The sequence below is a fragment of the Vicia villosa genome, unplaced genomic scaffold (assembly GCF_029867415.1).
Source record: "Vicia villosa cultivar HV-30 ecotype Madison, WI unplaced genomic scaffold, Vvil1.0 ctg.000659F_1_1, whole genome shotgun sequence".
Lineage (NCBI taxonomy): Eukaryota > Viridiplantae > Streptophyta > Magnoliopsida > Fabales > Fabaceae > Vicia > Vicia villosa.
This window is the reverse complement of record NW_026705294.1, coordinates 58,797-77,857: the sequence shown is the minus strand read 5'-3', so window position 1 is coordinate 77,857 and position 19,061 is coordinate 58,797. Positions and strand designations below refer to the sequence as shown.

The following is a 19,061-nucleotide window of genomic DNA, read 5'->3' as shown; positions in this document are numbered from 1 at the left end:
TGTCAGAGTACGTAAGGCAGACAGAATTGCCTAGGGGTTGGAAAATTCCAAAATTTACCAAATTTGCTGGTGAGACTGGCGAATTGACAGTCGAACATATTGCTAGGTTCCAGACAGAGGCTGGAGAATTAGCAAACAATGAGAATTTAAAAGTGAAATATTTCCCAAGTTCTTTAACAAAAAATGCCTTTACTTGGTTCACGACCTTACCTCCACAATCCGTATTTTCATGGAGTCAGTTAGAACGATTGTTCCATGAACAGTTTTATATGGGACAGTCGAAGATTAGTTTGAAAGAATTAGCTGGAGTTAGGCGAAAGGGTACAGAAACGATCGATGACTACCTCAACCGTTTCAGGTTATTGAAAGCTAGATGTTTCACACAAATTCCTGAACATGAGTTAGTCGAAATGGCTGCAGGTGGGTTAGATTATTCTATAAGGAAGAAATTAGATACCCAACATTTAAGGGATATAGCACAATTGGCAGACAGATTACGCCAGGTCGAAAGGCTAAAAGCTGAAAAAGCTAGAGTTAGTAAATATCATAAGAAAGAAAAGATAGCTTATGTTACTACAAATGAGTTCGACTCTGATAGTGATAGTGAATACGAAGAGGGAGAGGTCAATGTGGCTGAATTGAAGCCGGGACCACCATATATTTGTAAATTACTCAAGCCCTCAAAAGATAAAAATCCGATCGAAAATAAAAATGATAAATTTTCTAGTAAAACGTATTCATTTGATATAACAAAATGTGACGAGATATTCGATTTGTTAGTAACTGATGGGCAAATCATAGTACCCCCAGGACTTAAGAATCCTCCTCTTGAACAAAAGAAAAAAAGAGGATTTTGTAAATTTCATAATTTCCTGGGTCATAAGACTTCTCAATGTGTTCTTTTCAGGGATTTGGTGCAGAAAGCTTTGAAAGAAGGAAGGTTACAGTTTGGAGAAAAGCCAAAGTCATCAATGCAAGTTGATACTGATCCCTTGCACGTCGAAGAGGCTCACTATACTGAGCTTGCTGATGTGATGATGGTCGAAACTACTGATGGTTTCGGCGGAAAGCAATATGGTGCTACTGATGGCAAAGTCTTGAACATGGTCTATCCTGAACCAAAAGAGAGCCTTTTGAAATTCCTTGAGAGGTGTCACAACAACAACTCTCAAGTTGGATTATGTCCAAGGTGTGATGCTGTTTTTAATGTTGATGCTGCAAACAAAGTGAGGTTCGACCCTCGTCGAGTGTTGAAAGTATTTTTGGGTAAATATTTTCGGTATATATCGTATCCATAGAGATTGGTTTAATATTACTGCCGTTATATAGTTGTTTATTTTGAGTTAGAAAAATAGTTGGGTTTGTTTGTTTGTTCTTAAATTGCATTTAACAGAATAGTAATTAAATGATAAAAAGCTTAAAGACGATTAACAATGGCGAATGAATATGTTGAGTTCTAGGGTTCATCAACCTATTCCTATACAACTTATTAATTAATCCTTATTCGAACAATCATTTGAACCATTATCTTCACTTATCCTCAAATATGATTCCATGTCTGCAAATCAAATTAGATAACTTTTACCGGTATGAGATTCGATCTCTCCAAATATCAATATCGATAATAGTAATTAAGAACGATAATTATGAAAACCCAATCACAATTCCATCTCTGCAAATTGGGATTGAATTAATATAGTAACCTAGGGCAAAAGTTAAAATCCTTTCTTTCGATCAAAGATTCAACAATGGTGTAAAGTAAAAACAAGGTTTCTTATTGATAATAAATTCAAACAATTGTTCATAGGAAATAATTAATGGCATTGTATATTCATAGGTTAACTACTACCTTAAACTAAACAAGAGGAATTTAGCTCTCCATAGACATGAAAAACACACAAGGATTAATAGAGGGATTCATCTTCATCAACGGAATGTCTTCGATTGGTAAAGATTTGGCCTTCGATTGTTGTTCTTGGCTGCAAACTCAGAATGCTCTCCTAATTTCTCTCACAAAAGATCTCCTTTACTTGGAAGCTAGGGCTTCTATTTATAAGTTTTGGGCCTTGTAACGCAGCCACCGCGCCTCGGCACGCAATGGCGCGGCGCGAACCCAAACAGAGAGTTTGGCGCGTCTCGCCCCTTTATTGGCGCGGCTCGCCCTTTAATTCTTCTTCCTTCTTTGTGATTCTTCCTCTCTAGAGCTTTACGCCAGCGTGTTTCCTAGTCTTTGCCTCTTAGCTTCAATATCTGCACAATTAACACCCAAAGTGATGCAATTTGTTCTAAGATTAGCTTCGAACCTTGAAAGTTCAATTCTAACTATAAAATCCGTAAAATGCACAAGATCTATTCACTTTTAGCTCAAAAGGTAGTTAATCTAACACATTAAATTACCATTAATTCACTCCTAACAAACTCTCCCCAACTTAGAGTTTTGTTTGTCCCTAAACAAAATTACTTACCTCAACACAACATACCAACAATCATGCACAAGTTTTTCAAAAAGTTTTTTTTTTCAAGTGGTTCAATTCAGCAACCAAATCGGCTACTCCTCGTCTCCCTGCAAACTTATAACATATACATGAAATGAATTTTGAAAGGAAATTACCTCCAGAAGTTCAAAACACTACACAATTGCAATTGAATCAGCACTAATCACTCGCATCAAAAAGTATGATAAATAATAGAGGGGCTAAACACTCATCCACACAATTAACTCAACAAAAATTCATATCATACGTTCACCATGTTGTTTGCATCAAGTCCTTTGGAATCTGAGAATCAGAAGGTCTTTCCAGGGTTGTAATGTGGCTTGAGATTCAAAGAAAAAAAGACAAACGAGGGTTGTTCCTATTTTAGGGAAGCATCCGAATCATAACTCTTTTCCCTTTTCCTTCATACCTTCAACTTTTTCACCCCTTCTTCTTTTTCATTCATAGCTCGATGTTTCTCTCTTTTTTTTTCAACAATAGTTTTCTTTCAAACATTGTTTTTCTTTTGTTTTCTCTTCTTTTTTTTTTTTTTCAAGCTATGAATTTCTTTCGTTCTTTGCAAATTACCACCTACAACTTACTCTTCTTTTGATTATGACTCTCCCCAACTTGGAGATCAACCTGTATTTAGATTATATGAATGCTCCTCTACTTCTATGAAGGTCAAAGAGAAAACACATCACCAAATTTTATGGTTGATGGTCCAAAACAAAACTTTTTATTGAGATCAAAACTCACCAGGTTTTTCCTTGGTGCATATGATGAACTTTACCTTGATCTCAGGCTCAAAGAATGGTTAGCAAGGGATCACACTCTCACAGAAAAAAAACTCTCAGATTCAAACAATTGCCTAAATCACTTTCACAGATTTCCACACGCGATGCGACAACCGGTTTAGCATGATACAAACAAGTCAAAATAATTGATGGTCTCCTGCATATAGTAAACAATGGAAAGCTTTCCTCACAATGGTTAAGGCTAAGCCGATCCAACAGAACAGTGTACCATAAAGAACTTATGCAAAGTATTTACTAACAACTTACGTTTCATACACACAGTAGAAGTTTGAGTTTGAAAATTCATACCTGACTTGTTACTTATTGAAAAAGAAAGTGAAAACTGAAATTTTTGAACATCCACTCACTACCACTTTCACACATGTTGCTCCATTGTTGGTATTTTGCTTGAGATTTTCTTTGCGTTTTCAGGAATACTCACTCTAAATTGGGGGCAACATAAATGAAATAAAACATTCAAACATAAAGCAAGGTCAACAATATCATCATATCCATTAGCAAACATAGGATCAGTGTCATCCGCTTTCTCTTGTGGTGGGTTATTGGTTTCAACACCTGTCCCCCCCCTTTCTGGACAAGGGTTGGGTTCCAGCCAACCATAATCTGCGGATTCTCTAACGACCGCGCCTCACCGAGTTACACCCGAGGCGCGCCAAACTCTCTGTTTGACTTTGCGGCGCGCTTTCTTGCTCCCGCGGCGCGCCAAACTGTTTGTTTGGCTTCGCGACGCGCTTTCTTGCTCCCGCGGCGCGCCAAACTGTCTGTTTGGCCTCGCAGCGCAGTGATTGCACTCACCTAGCGGGTTTGCGAAGATAAGATGATGCAGAAAAATAATAGATGAAAAACAAAAGAACTTACTCCGTTGGGTTGCCTCCCAACAAGCGCTTCGATTAACGTCGCATGGCTCGACGGTTGATATCTTTCTCTTATGTGCTCAAAAGTGAGATTGTGCACACTTCTCTATCAAATTCTCCCCCAAGGTAGTTCTTTAACCGTTCTCCATTAACGGTCCAGCTTTCTTTAGTCTTACTATCCTCAATAGTAATAGCACCATATGATTTAACTTCCTTGATTAAGAATGGTCCTGACCATTTAGACTTTAGTTTCCCTGGGAAAAGCTTAAGTCTAGAGTTGAATAGTAGAACAAGGTCTCCCACTTTGAACTCTTTCTTCTTAATTCTCTTGTCGTGATACCGCTTCATATTTTCCTTGTACATCTTATTGGATTCATATGCTAAGTACCTGAATTCTTCAAGCTCATGGATTTGATTCTTCCTTTTCTTATAAGCCAAGCTATCATCTCTATTGAAGAATCGTAAAGCCCATAACGCCTTGTGTTCCACCTCAACCGGGAGGTGGCATGCTTTACCATAAACCATTTGAAACGGAGATGCACCAGTTGGTGCTTTGTACGCTGTCCTATAGGCCCACAAGGCATCATCAATTCTTGCCGACCAGTCTTTTCGGGATTCTGATACAGTTTTCTCCAAAATATTCTTGATTGCTCTGTTTGAGATTTCTGCTTGCCCGTTGGTTTGGGGGTGGTATGGTGATGCTATCTTATGGTTGATATGATACTTATCCAGCACCTTAGCTACCTGCTCATTAACAAAGTGAGACCCACCATCGCTTATAATCACTCGAGGCATCCCAAAGCGTGTGAATATGTTTCGATTTAGAAATTTTAGCACCATTTTGGCATCCGCTTTTGGTGTAGCGATGGCTTCTACCCACTTGGAGACATAATCCACTGCAACTAGAATATATTCATTAGCAAAAGATGGAAGAAAAGGCCCCATGAAATCTATGCCCCAACAATAAAAAACTTCTACTTCAATAATGGTTTGAAGCGGCATCTCATCACGTTTACTTATCCTTCCAACTCTTTGACATTTGTCACAATTCTTTGCATGATGGTGAGCGTCTTTGAAAATAGTAGGCCAGAAAAATCCGGATTGGAGAACTTTTGTTGCCGTCCTCCATCCGTTGAAATGCCCACCTCTAGGTGCATTATGACAGTGCCACAAAATTTGTTGTGCTTCTTCTTCAGTTACACACCTTCTTAAAATGCCATCCTTACCTATCTTAAACAAATATGGGTCATCCCATACATAATATTTTGCATCAGCTACCAACATTTTCTTCTTATTCCAATCAAAGTTTTCTGGTATGATACCTGTTGCTTTATAATTAGCAAGATCGGCGAGCCAAGGTCTTATTTGGAGTTGAAAAAGTTGCTCATCCGGGAATTCATCATTTATTTCAGCTTCTTGGTTAGTGACGTTTACATTGACCAAACGGGATAAATGATCTGCTACCACATTTTCTGTACCTTTTTTATCTCGGATTTCTATGTCAAATTCTTGCAAAAGGAGAACCCAACGAATGAGCCTTTGCTTCGAATCCGGTTTAGTAAGTAGTTATTTAATGGCCGCATGGTCTGTGTGGATTACCACTTTTGACCCAATGAGATAGGATCTAAACTTTTCAAGGGCATACACTATGGCTAGCAATTCTTTTTCTGTGGTGGCGTAGTTGACTTGAGCATCATTTAATACCTTACTTGCATAGTGTATGACATGAAATACCTTTCCTTTTCGTTGGCCTAATACTGCACCAATGCCATAATCGCTAGCATCACACATTAGTTCAAAAGGGTTTGTCCAATCGGGTGCTACGATCACAGGTGCGGTGGGCAGCCGGTCTTTTAGGTCATTGAAAGCTTGAACACAAGATTCATCAAAATTAAAACATGTACCTTGGTTGAGTAAATTACTCAATGGCTTGGCAATCTTTGAAAAATCTTTTACAAATCTTCTATAGAATCCCGCGTGACCTAAAAAACTTCTTACTCCTTTGACGTTTATTGGAGGTGGAAGTTTTGAGATTACCTCCACCTTGGCTGGGTCCACTTCAAGTCCTCTGGAAGATGCTTTGTGTCCGAGTACAATTCCTTCAGTCACCATGAAATGGCATTTCTCCCAATTTAATATCAAATTGGTTTCAATACATCTTCCAAGTGCCACATCCAAATTATTCAAACACATCTCAAAAGTTTTTCCAAATACGGAGAAGTCATCCATGAATACTTCAATACTTTTTTCAATGAGGTCGGAGAATATGGCTTGCATACACCGTTGGAAAGTAGCTGGAGCATTACATAATCCAAATGGCATCCGTCGATACGCGAAAATTCCAAATGGACATGTAAAAGCTGTCTTCTCATGATCTTCTGGGTTCACCACGATCTGATTATACCCGGAATACCCATCTAAAAAGCAATAGTAATTCTGCCCCGATAACCTCTCAAGCATTTGATCCATGAATGGTAGGGGAAAATGATCTTTCCTCGTAGCTTTGTTGAGTCTACGATAATCGATGCACATTCTCCACTCGGTTACTGTTCTTGTTGGTATGAGTTCATTCTTGTCATTACGGATCACCGTCATGCCTCCCTTCTTTGGTACAACATGTACCGGACTCACCCATGCACTATCAGAAATTGGGTAAATCATACCTGCTTCTAGAAGTTTGATCACCTCTTTCCTAACTACCTCTTTCATTGTTGGATTTAGTCTTCTTTGCGGTTGGGCTACCGGTTTGAATTCTTCTTCTAACATAATCTTGTGCATGCAATAGGCAGGACTTATTCCTTTCAGATCCGCCAATACCCATCCAATTGCCGCTTTGTTCTTTTGGAGAATTTGAATGAGTCGTGCCTCTTCGTCTGGAGTCAACTTAGAACTGATAACGACAGGTTTATCTCCTTCTTTATCTAGAAAGACGTACTTCAAATGAGATAGGAGTAGCTTTAATTCTATCTTTGACTCTTTAGCTCCTTTTTTTAACTCTAAATCCTCTATCTTTTCCGCCTTTGTGACTGTGTTGCCACCTTTTTCTAATTCCTTTAAAAACAACTCAATCTCTTTTTCTTCTTCTTGAGTAAGTACATTGAAAGATTCAACAAGAGATCTCTCTAAAGGGCTAGATAGATGAATTTGGTTCGCCACTTCCTTTACACTCTCTTCAGTAACATCCATGCGAAAGCAGTCATTCTTATCTTTTGGTTGCTTCATGGCATCGAAGAGATTAAAGCATACCTCTTCATCTTGAACTCTTAACTTCATTATACCATCATCAATGTCGATCATCATTCGGGCTGTTTTTATGAATGGTCTCCCCAGAATGATAGGTGACTCCTTGTCCTCTTCCATGTCAATCACAATGAAGTCTACCAGAAACAAGAATTTGTCAACTTTCACTAACATGTCTTGTGCAACACCGTAAGGTAGAGTGGTTGATTTATCTGCTAACTGTAAAGTCATTCTTGTTGACTTCATCTCAATATTTCCCAACCGCTCTACTATTGATAGAGGAATTAGATTGATACTTGATCCTAAATCAATCACTCCATTCCCGATATTTTGATTTCCAATTGTAACCGGCAATGTGACTCTTCCGGGGTCTCTTTCCTTTTGAGGAAGGCGTGATATTATGGCACTACATTGTGCATCAAGTAGAACAACTTCTTCTTCTTCCGGTCTTTTCTTCTTTGTTAAGATATCTTTCATGAATTTGGCATACTTTGGCATTTGAGCAATTGCTTCGGAGAATGGAATATTAATTTGTAATTGTTTAAAAATTTCCATAAACCTTGCATATTGCTTGGCGTGGTCCTTCTTTGATGGCGCATGAGGGTATGGTAAATGTTGACTGGGTATCACGTTGCTTGCCAACTTTTCTCTACTGCTTCTTCTTTTCAGCTTTTCTTTCTTTTTGACTTCTTTATTCACATTCTCTTCTTCAGCATTAGTATTGATAATTTCATATTCTTCATCTTCTCCGTCATGTTTTTCAGCTTCCTCTTCCGTATTATCTTCAACCATGTTCCTTTCAGTTTCATTATTACTTCCTTTTTGCCCAGTCTTTGTCACTACCGCTTTGCAGTGCTCTTTTGGATTCTCTTGAGTGTTGGCTGAGAATGTTGCATTTGACTGATTAGCTGCAAGTTGTTTAGCCAGTTGACCCACTTGAGTTTCCAAACTTTTTATTGCTGCCTCTTGATTCTTGTTATTCGTCATTGACATTTGTATGAACTGATTCATGGTCTCTTCCAACTTAGATTGTCCTCCTTGTTATTGTGGCGACGGTTGAGTGTAAGGTTGAAAGGCTTGTTGTTGATATCCTTGATTCTGTGGCCTTTGTTGATAACCTTGATTGTTATTCCTTGGTGGATACCCTTGTTGATATGGAGGATTCTGACATTGATTCTGCCTTTGTCCTTGGTTATTGTTCATGTAATTCACTTCCTCTTCCAGAACTGGTGGACAGAATCCTGTTTGATGATCTCCCTTGCATAACTCGCACTTAGCAACTTGATAAGAGTTAGATACCCCATTCAGCTCCTTGATTTGTTGTGGTAATTTAGACATTTGTTGTGCCAAAAGTTCCACTTGGGACGTTAGTAGCTTATTCTGGGCCAGCAGAGCATCACTGTTATTCAACTCCAATACTCCCGGTTTCCTATCTCTGACCGTTCGATCATGGTTGCCCTGACGATCATTTAGAGCCATTCGCTCTATTATCTGAGTAGCTTCAGCAGGTGTCTTGGACATAAGTGAACCACCAGTTGTGGCATCCAAGAGAATCTTGTTTGTAGCTGTGAGACCGTTACGGAACATGTGGATTTGGTCAACTTCCGCAAAACTGTGTCCTTTGCACTTTCTCAACATAGCTTTATACCTTTCCCATGCTTCATTCAATGATTCATTACTGCCTTGAGAGAATACTGCTATTGCTGTCTTTGCTTCAAAGAATCGGTTTTGAGAGTAAAACCTTTCCAGAAATTTTTCTTCTAAGGTATTCCAATCAGTCATCACTGTATCGGGTTGATCCAGATACCAATCTTTTGCCTTAGATAACAAAGAGTGTGGGAACAGCCTCTTGAACAGTGCTTCTTCATCAGCTTGAGCTACACCAGTTGTACCTGCTAACTCATAGAATCTAGTGAGATGTGTATATGGATCTTCGTGATCCAATCCGGCGAAAGGGCTTGCACAAACCAACTGTATGATACCGGTCTTCAATTCTGAAATCCGCCCGTTGGCGGCACTTCTAGCGAACTGTGGGTTGAGCCTTGGGCTATTAGCACATGGACCAGTAGCAGCCATGTTGACAACAGTAGGTTGTATAATAACTTCCGGTTCTTCTTCCGTGAATAGTTCGTGAAAGAAGAGTCCTTCTTGCGACTCGTCAATAGCTTCAAGTTGTTGTGACGATGTCGCGGTTGCGTTGTCTCTTGTTCTTGCTATGTTCGCTCTTCTTCGTGCTTTGTTGTTTAATCTCCTAGCGGTCCTTTCGATCTCGGGATCAAAAATAAGTTGATCACTGGTGACTTTACTGCGCATACACGAATTTCTGCACAAACTTACAAACGAGTGAAACAACCAAATCAATGAAATAGTAACAAAAACTCAAAATAAAAACTATTGCAATGCGTGCAATATTGACATCAATCCCCGGCAGCGGCGCCAATTTGTTGAAAGTATTTTTGGGTAAATATTTTCGGTATATATTGTATCCACAGAGATTGGTTTAATATTACTGCCGCTCTATAGTTGTTTATTTTGAGTTACAAAAATAGTTGGGTTTGTTTGTTTGTTCTCAAATTGCATTTAACAGAATAGTAATTAAATGATAAAAAGCTTAAAGACGATTAACAATGGCGAATGAATATGTTGAGTTCTAGGGTTCATCAACCTATTCCTATACAACTTATTAATTAATCCTTATTCGAACAATCATTTGAACCATTATCTTCACTTATCCTCAAATATGATTCCATGTCTGCAAATCAAATTAGATAACTTTTACCGGTATGAGATTCGATCTCTCCAAATATCAATATCGATAATAGTAATTAAGAACGATAATTATGAAAACCCAATCACAATTCCATCTCTGCAAATTGGGATTGAATCAATATAGTAACCTAGGGCAAAAGTTAAAATCCTTTCTTTCGATCAAAGATTCAACAATGGTGTAAAGTAAAAACAAGGTTTCTTATTGATAATAAATTCAAACAATTGTTCATAGGAGATAATTAATGGCATTGTATATTCATAGGTTAACTACTACCTTAAACTCAACAAGAGGAATTTACCTCTCCATAGACATGAAGAACGCACAAGGATTAATAGAGGGATTCATCTTCATCAACGGAATATCTTCGATTGGTAAAGATTTGGCCTTCGATTGTTGTTCTTGGCTGCAAACTCAGAATGCTCTCCTAATTTCGCTTACAAAAGATCTCCTTTACTTGGAAGCTAGGGCTTCTATTTATAAGTTTTGGGCCTTGTAACGCAGCCACCGCGCCTCGGCACACAATGGCGCGGCGCGAACCCAAACAGAGAGTTTGGCGCGTCTCGCCCCTTTATTGGCGCGGCTCACCCTTTAATTCTTCTTCCTTCTTTGTGATTCTTCCTCTCTAGAGCTTTACGCCAACGTGTTTCCTAGTCTTTGCCTCTTAGCTTCAATATCTGCACAATTAACACCCAAAGTGATGCAATTTGTTCTAAGATTAGCTTCGAACCTTGAAAGTTCAATTCTAACTATAAAATCCGTAAAATGCACAAGATCTATTCACTTTTAGCTCAAAAGGTAGTTAATCTAACACATTAAATTACCATTAATTCACTCCTAACATCGAGGCAAGAATCATCAGTTCATGTATACAGGAGACAACAGTGGTCGAAGGGCTGGAGAGTATAGGAAGAGGTTTGAAAAGCCAAAGACTTTTCGACCCAAGACGGATGTCCCTGAGGACAAGTGGGTGAAACCCATTAACTTCAGAGGTAAACATCCAGAATGGCAGATCCAAGGTGCTGGAGCAAATGCTGAAGGCTCTTGGACTGATAGTGGATCTAAGAGGAAAGACTATATATCTCCAAACTACAAAGGAAAGAATCCTATGACTCGAACGTAGTGGAGGCGTTACCAAAGAAACCATAAGAATGGCCAGGAAAACTCAAAGATGATGCAGGCAGGTTTTTCTCACTACCAGCCGAAACCTGTTCAGAGGAGATTGACTGAAGAGCAGGCCAAAGTGGCAAATGAGAGGTTGGCTGCAGGAATGATCCTGGGAAGGAAACTCATCAAAGAATTAGTTGATGATGATGCTCCGATTCTCAATACCGAAAAAGAGCCAGAGTATTCTCCACTGTCGGATGAAGAGGTCGACGGCAACTTTGACATAGAGTCAGATGAATTGTTAGTTGACTGTGGAATTGTATCTGTACTTCCAGCAGAGTTCGACAGAGTATCTGAGGTGTCTGAGAATGAAGATGATTTTCTCCCTGACGAGAATGTAGAAGAGACGCCTGTTTGTTATTATGTAATGGGAAAAGGAGTAGTGGAAGAGCAAAAGGCTGTGTTTGAGAAGCCAGATCGAGGAATGATGTATCATTTGAAGCCTTTATTCATAAGGGAAAAAGTGGATGGGGTTCCAATAAACAAAGTGTTCGTCGATGGTGGGGCTGCTGTGAACTTAATGACCTATTCCTCACTTCAGAAAGTGGGAAAATCTGAAAAAGATTTAAGACCCCACAATATGGTGCTGTCTAATTATGAGGGTAAGACAAGTGGAATACTTGGAGTAATTCAGGTGAAATTAGTTGTTGGTTCGACTGTCAGGTCAACCATCTTTATGGTGATTGCATCTCAAGCCAATTTCAAGTTACTTCTAGGTCGAGAATGGATCCATGGTATAGGGGCAGTTCCCTCTACTTTGCATCAGCGTGTGGCCATTTGGAGGCCAGATGGTATAGTGGAAAATGTTGAAGCTGACCAAAGCTATTACAAAGCAGAAGAGGTGTATTCTTCTGATGAAAGTGTGTCTAAGTATCTGAAATTGGACCCAAATTATGGTTTCATTTGGAATAAAGAAGATCCTAATGAACCATTGAATCATGAAAGTCCTCTAGAGGAGAGGACAACAGTCAAAGATGATGACCACTAAGTCAGAATACCTGGCTCGAATAACGGCTTATTTGGCCGAGAACAAGTAAAAAACGGCTTTAGAAGCCGAACTAGAGAAAAATATGGCCATTGAGGCCATGATGGTAAAAAATGCAAACAATCAGGAAATCGATCACCAGGTCGAAAGGTTTGATGGGATATACGATGACGAACCTTTAGGCTTCGAAATGGATCCATTAGGATCGGTAAAAAGAATGCAAGCGCAAGATCCTCTTGAGGAAGTTGACTTAGGTGACGGAGTCACTAGAAGACCTACTTATGTAAGTACAAAACTTACAAGTGACCTAAAGACCAAGTTGGTTCGACTGTTGAAAGAATATATGGATTGTTTTGCATGGGATTATAATGAAATGCCTGGTTTAAGTCGAAGTGTGGTTGAACATCAATTACCTTTAAACCCAGGAAAGAAACCTATCAAGCAACTTCCTAGAAGATTTGCGCCAGAGGTTTTGGAAAAAATCAAAGTAGAAATTGAAAGATTGCTGAAAAGCAAGTTTATTCGAACTGCGAGGTATGTCGAATGGTTAGCTAATATAGTGCCTGTAATAAAGAAAAATGGTAGCCTTCGTATATGCATAGATTTCAGAGATTTAAATAAGGCTACCCCTAAAGATGAATATCCCATGCCCGTTGCTGAAATGTTAGTCGATTCCGCAGCCGGATTTGAATATCTCAGTTTATTAGATGGATATTCAGGTTATAACCAAATTTTTATAGCTGACAAAGATGTACCTAAGACGGCGTTTCGATGCCCAGGTGCTTTAGGAACTTATGAATGGGTAGTAATGCTCTTTGGTTTAAAAAATGCTGGAGCTACATACCAACGAGCTATGAATTCCATGTTTCATGATTTTATTGACAAGTTTATGCAGGTTTATATCGATGATATTGTAATAAAATCTAACTCTGAAAATGGTCACTTAGACCATCTTCGACAGTCTTTTGAACGAATGAGAAAATATGGACTCAAAATGAATCCTTTAAAATGTGCTTTTGGTGTCCATGCAGGGGATTTCTTGGGGTTCGTGGTTCACAAGAAAGGTATTGAGATAAACCAGAACAAGACGAAAGCAATCTTGGAGCTAAAGGCGCCAGAAACAAAGAAACAACTCCAGTCATTGTTGGGGAAAATTAATTTCTTGAGGAGATTTATTTCAAATCTAAGTGGCAAAACGAAGATTTTTTCACCACTTGTGAAGCTCAAGAATCAAGATCAATTCAAATGGGAGCAAGAACATCAACAGGCGTTCGACCAAATAAAAGCTTATTTAACTAAGCCTCCTATTTTGTTACCCCCCAATAGGACAAAAAGTATGAAATTGTACATAGCTGCATCAGGTTCGACAATTGGGAGCATGTTAGCCCAAGAAGATGATAATGGCGTCGAAAGAGCTATATATTATCTAAGTCGAACCTTAGTGGATGCTGAAACTAGGTATAATGACATTGAAAAATTATGTCTATGCTTGTATTTCTCATGTAATAAACTTAAGCAATATATAAAGCCTGTTGATGTGTATGTGTCCTCTCATTTTGATGTTATTAAACATATGTTGTCTAAACCAATTTTGCATAGTCGAATTGGTAAATGGGCTTTGGCGTTAACTGAGTTCTCTTAAACATATGTTCCTTTAAAAGCTATGAAAGGACAAGTTGTGGCTGATTTTATAGTCGAACATGGGCTAGTTGAGCTATCTGCAAATTTAGTCGATCAAAATAACTGGAAGTTGTTTTTTGATGGTTCTAGTCACAAAAGTGGATCAGGAATTGGAGTCTTAATCGTTTCTCCTCAAAGACTTCCAACCAAGTTCCACTATAGAATGAAAGATGTATGTTCTAATAACGAAGTCGAATACGAGGCCTTAATAACAGGTTTAAGAGCCCTAATAGATTTGGGGGAAAAGCGAGTTGAAATTCGAGGTGATTCTGAGCTGGTAATTCGACAAATCAAGAAAGAGTATAAATGCATCAAAGAAAATCTATTAGTGTACTATGCAATAGTGGTACGCTTGTTAGAGAAATTTGAACATGTCGAGATCTTGCATGTACCAAGATCTGAGAATTACATTGCCAATGAATTGGCACAGATTGCTTCTGGCTATAGAGTTTCTAAAAATAAGTTAGAAGATATGGTCGATATCAAAGAGAAAGAAACTCATGAAGTGTTAGACAGATTGGGTCAATTGTCGACGTCAAAACTTGGGGGGCTAGGAGACGAAGTTGAAAGTGAAAATTGGCATGCCTTGGAAATTTTTGCCATCGATAATATGACAAGTTCTGATTGGAGAAACCCATTGGTTCAATACCTAAGTAATCTAGTCGGAGGAACTGATCGAAAGATTAGGTACAGAGCTCTAAACTATGTGATATTGGGAAATGATTTATACAAGAAAACAACTGAAGGTGTATTGTTGAAATGCTTAAGTGAAGCTGAAGCATATTTGGCTGTGTCAGAGGTTCATAGTGGTGTTTGTGGAGTTCATCATTCAGGCTATAAGATGAAGTGGTTGTTGTTTAGACAAGGTTTATATTGGCCAACAATGTTAAAAGATTGTATTGAATATGCAAGAGGGTGCCAAGAGTGCCAGAAATTTTCAGGTATTCAACATGTTCCAGCCAGTGAATTGCATGCTATTGTCAAACCTTGGCCTTTTAGAGGATGGGCTTTGGATTTAATAGGAGAAATCAAACCTGCATCTTCTAAACAACAAAGATTCATTTTAGTAGGAATAGATTATTTTACTAAATGGATAGAAGCAATTCCCCTGGTTAATGCTGATCAAGAAGCAGTGATTAGTTTTATACAAAAACACATTATTTACAGATATGGAATTCCAGAAACTATCACTACTGATCAGGGATCATTCTTTATTAGTCGAAAGATGCAAGCTTTTGCAGCAGAAACAGGATTTAAATTGCTAACATCCACTCCGTATTATGCTCAGGCTAATGGTCAAGTCGAAGCTGCTAATAAAATTATTATAAATTTGATAAAAAAAGCATGTGGGGAGAAAGCCAAGAAATTGGCATCAAACGCTCGACCAAATCCTGTGGGCTTGTCGGACGTCACCAAAGGAAGCAATAAATACTACCCCATTTCGTTTGACTTTTGGGCATGATGTTGTGTTGCCTGCAGAAATTCATCTACAGTCGGCTAGAATTCAACGACAAAACAATCTTTCGTCAGATGAATACTGGGGTATGATGTTAGACGAATTAGTAGAGTTAGACGAAGAACGACTAATAGCGTTGGATAGGTTAATAAGACAAAAGAAAAAAGTAGCGAAAGCTTACAACAAGAAAGTAAAAGAGAAAACATTCATGGTAGGTGATTATGTGTGGAAAGTTATTTTACCCATGGATCAAAGGAATAAGTTATTGGGTAAATGGTCCCCAAGTTGGGAAGGACCGTTTAAAATTTTGCAAGTGTTTTCAAATAACGCATTTGAAATTGAAGAACTGAATTCAGATGGTCGAATCTTGAGGATAAATGGTAAATATTTGAAAAAATATAAACCTATACTTCAAGAAATTCGCATAATAGAATAAAAAACTAAGAGATTACATTAAAATGGCCAAGACTTGGCCAATCATTACAAAAAGTTCCTTATAAAGTACGTTGGCAGTCATTACAAAATATAGCCAGTTAGTCGAAAATAAATTACAAAGTTGGAAAGTTGTTCCTAAAATAGGCTAGCTTGGCTGACTCAAAGTCAATTTTCGAGTCAAGTCGAGACAAATTTTGTCTAAGTTGTCGAATGTTGCTTTCCAATTTGAGGGCATTCTCACCATGACCAAGTCCTTTCAAGACTTCTTGATCAATAGTTTCAGGCGAAGGGATTTCCTCAGTTTGAGCCAAAGTGATTTTCTCTTGTTCAAGATCTTGAATCTTCTTGTTAAGAGCATCGATTTGGTTTAGGAGCAGGGACTTCGACTTGAGCAGTAGGATCAGGTCCTGAAAGGTCTAAAATTGAGATTAGAACACTGCCATTGGTAATAAAGAAAACGAAAGTAGACATAAAATACTTACTTATGGTAAGTTGATCCTCCAATTTGTCGAACGCAGTATTCAGTTTCTTAATGAAAGAATCTCCATCAAACAGCTGGTAATATTCAGACCACCACTCGCTGAATTCTTTAGTTGTGAAGTAAGAGTTTTGAAAAGTAAAAGTTGGATGTTCCAAAGATTGTTTGTTATGAAACTGTAAGCAGTCGAGATGTTGACGAGCTGTGAACGGTCGACCGGAGTAACAAATGTCACCATCATGGGAATACAAGCTTTTGGGCAGCATTTGACTCAAACCAAATTGTCGAGAGACCAAATTTGGTTGATAACTTACAAACCCATAACACTTACCGGTCGACTCAATGCGATGAGAGAGAAGCGTTGGGGTCAGAAAAGCAGCCCAAATAGCATTCAATTGAGCTCGAAGGGTTGGAGTGTTCCCAAGGAAAACAGCTTTAAACCAAGTAGGCCCAAAGCATCGATTGGAGAAAGGGGCCATGGAAGCATTGAATGTTTTACACTCAGAAAACAACCTCACATATTTGAGGAGGTTGGGCCTGTTAGACTCATCTTGAGGAGTTTGAAAGGCAAGTTTGATGCCTTCGATCCTCCGGTCATACATGACCTCTAGAATGGACCTAGAAACAGTATAACCAATATGTGACTCAAAGGTCGCATTCAACCAGTGTTGCAAGAGCCAATAAGGTCCCGACAGAGAGAGTTGTTTTGGAGTTTCATGCAGGCGTTTGATCCTTAAAGACGCTATACCTAAGGTATGGTAAAGATAAGCAAGGAGAAGCTTACCTAAAGTGACATTTCGACCTTCATGAATTTGGATGGCCAAGGGTATGTAATCCTTAGCAATCTGAACTGATCCTGGACAAAACAGATAGTATGAAAGCCAATAGGTGAGGAAGGCAACATGCTCTTCGTCAGAGACTTCTTCTGTCGACTTGTCATAATGATCTTGCATATATTTGGTAATGGTAGCGTTGGTGAAGTTGAAATTCATTTCTGTTGGAAGAGTTGGGTCGAAGAGCTCACCCAAAGGTGAAAGCCCTGTGATAGCAGCCACGTCGAAGAGAGTGGGAGTCATCATCCCACAAGGAAGGTGAAAGGTGTTGGTCGAACCTTCCCAAAAAAATATCGAAGCAAGCAGCATAGGAGGACAAACCCTATGACCAGTTCTGGATAATTGTATGGCGTCGAAGATGCCCAATTCTTCCCATCTTTGTTGCTTCTTCGCCTGGACTTTGTTAAGCCAAGCTAAGTACTCTTTGTTGCCAAGAGCTGGGGTCGAACGAAACATCCTAAGTGTAGGGTCCATAAACTTCAAGTCGAGAGGACGCGGTTTGTCAAAAGCTACAGGCATGGTGGTTTGAAAACAAGGAAAGAAACCAGCGGTTTGTTCTGGATGGAGAATGATGATCTGGTAATGGCCCTGAGAAAGCCATTAGTTTATCAGTAATTTGGAAAGGGATTAACATCTGGTTTTGCCAAATAATGGCTTTGGCTTCTGTGAGGTTGGGTTGAGGAACAAAATCCAACCCTTGTTCTTCCTCTTCACGAGACATAATAAACCCTAAAGGGTTAGAACCTGTAGCATAAACGGTAGTGTTGGTGTTGGCAGAAGCCATTGTTGTTGTGTTTGGAAGAGGAGAAGAAAACAGTTTGAAGGTTAGAGAAGAAGAGTGTTTTTCTGAAACGTTTGAGAAGAAAAGAAAAAGAGAAGAAACTTGCACATACATATATGGCTGTAGTGACGTCAGCAAAATCGTGCAAAAAGAAGTTGTTGAAATCAAAGGTCATGTCAAAGAAACGCCTTGGAAACTGGTTTTTAGAAAGTGGGGAGCAGTTATAGCCCACTACCTAAGATTTAGGTAATAATTAGTGCCTAGGGATGTGCAAAGTAATCATGGCGTCAAAAGAGAACAAAAGTCGAAATCTAAAAAAGAAATGAAACGCCATTTTTCTCTTTCCTGAAGTCAGTCGAAAGAAGTCGCTTGGGGGCAATTTGTTACCCTAGGATTTCGACTTGCTAAATAATGGTAAGTAACCTCTAAAACAGGTGAGATTATTAAAGAATTTAAGGCAAAAAGTTTGATTAAATAGTTTTGTTTAGTCAAGACTAACGTTCGACTACCAATAAACCGTCATTGCCAAGGTTCGACTAAAATTAGTCAATATACCATACAGGTTCGACTAGAACAGACAGAAAAAACTTAGACGTTTTGTTTAAGTATAGCCATGAAGTCGGAGAGCATCAGAAGTCAAAGGAGGCAGTTTTAAGCAGTTTTCTGGCAGTTCTCACAGGAAACGTGGAGGGCTCGTAGTTGAAGATATTGCATGTCGAAGACACGTGTTGGCTGATAATCAGTCGACCGTTAGTAGTAGTTATTTTATTTTTCCTATTTAAGCAAGTTCAATAGGAGCAGTTTATGGTCCGCATTTTCTACAAAACACAAGTAAACTCAAATCTCTGTGCAAAATGAGTGACGAGTGCAACTTTGGAATGTACGTATGCGTAGCAGTCTAATTTATGCAATCATTTTATGTTATATTTCATTTTCAGTGCACATTTACTGCTTTCTATTGCTTTTAGTTATTTTAAAAGCCTTTAATTTCAGTATTTACTTTTACTTTAAAGTTATTGCTGCATTTAATACAGACTAGATACACGTAATAAACAAATTAAAGCAATTAGTCCTGGAATATTCTAGTTGATTC

General features: G+C 38.7%; 1 protein-coding gene across 1 annotated transcript; it reads right to left on the bottom strand.

Annotated features, from left to right (window-relative positions):
* Positions 1–16,224: 16,224 nt before the first annotated feature.
* On the bottom strand, positions 16,225–17,706 carry LOC131630216 (protein MAINTENANCE OF MERISTEMS-like). Its single transcript, XM_058901002.1, has one exon. It carries the CDS (start codon positions 17,704–17,706, stop codon positions 16,225–16,227), a length of 1,482 nt encoding a protein of 493 aa, XP_058756985.1.
* Positions 17,707–19,061: the final 1,355 nt, after the last annotated feature.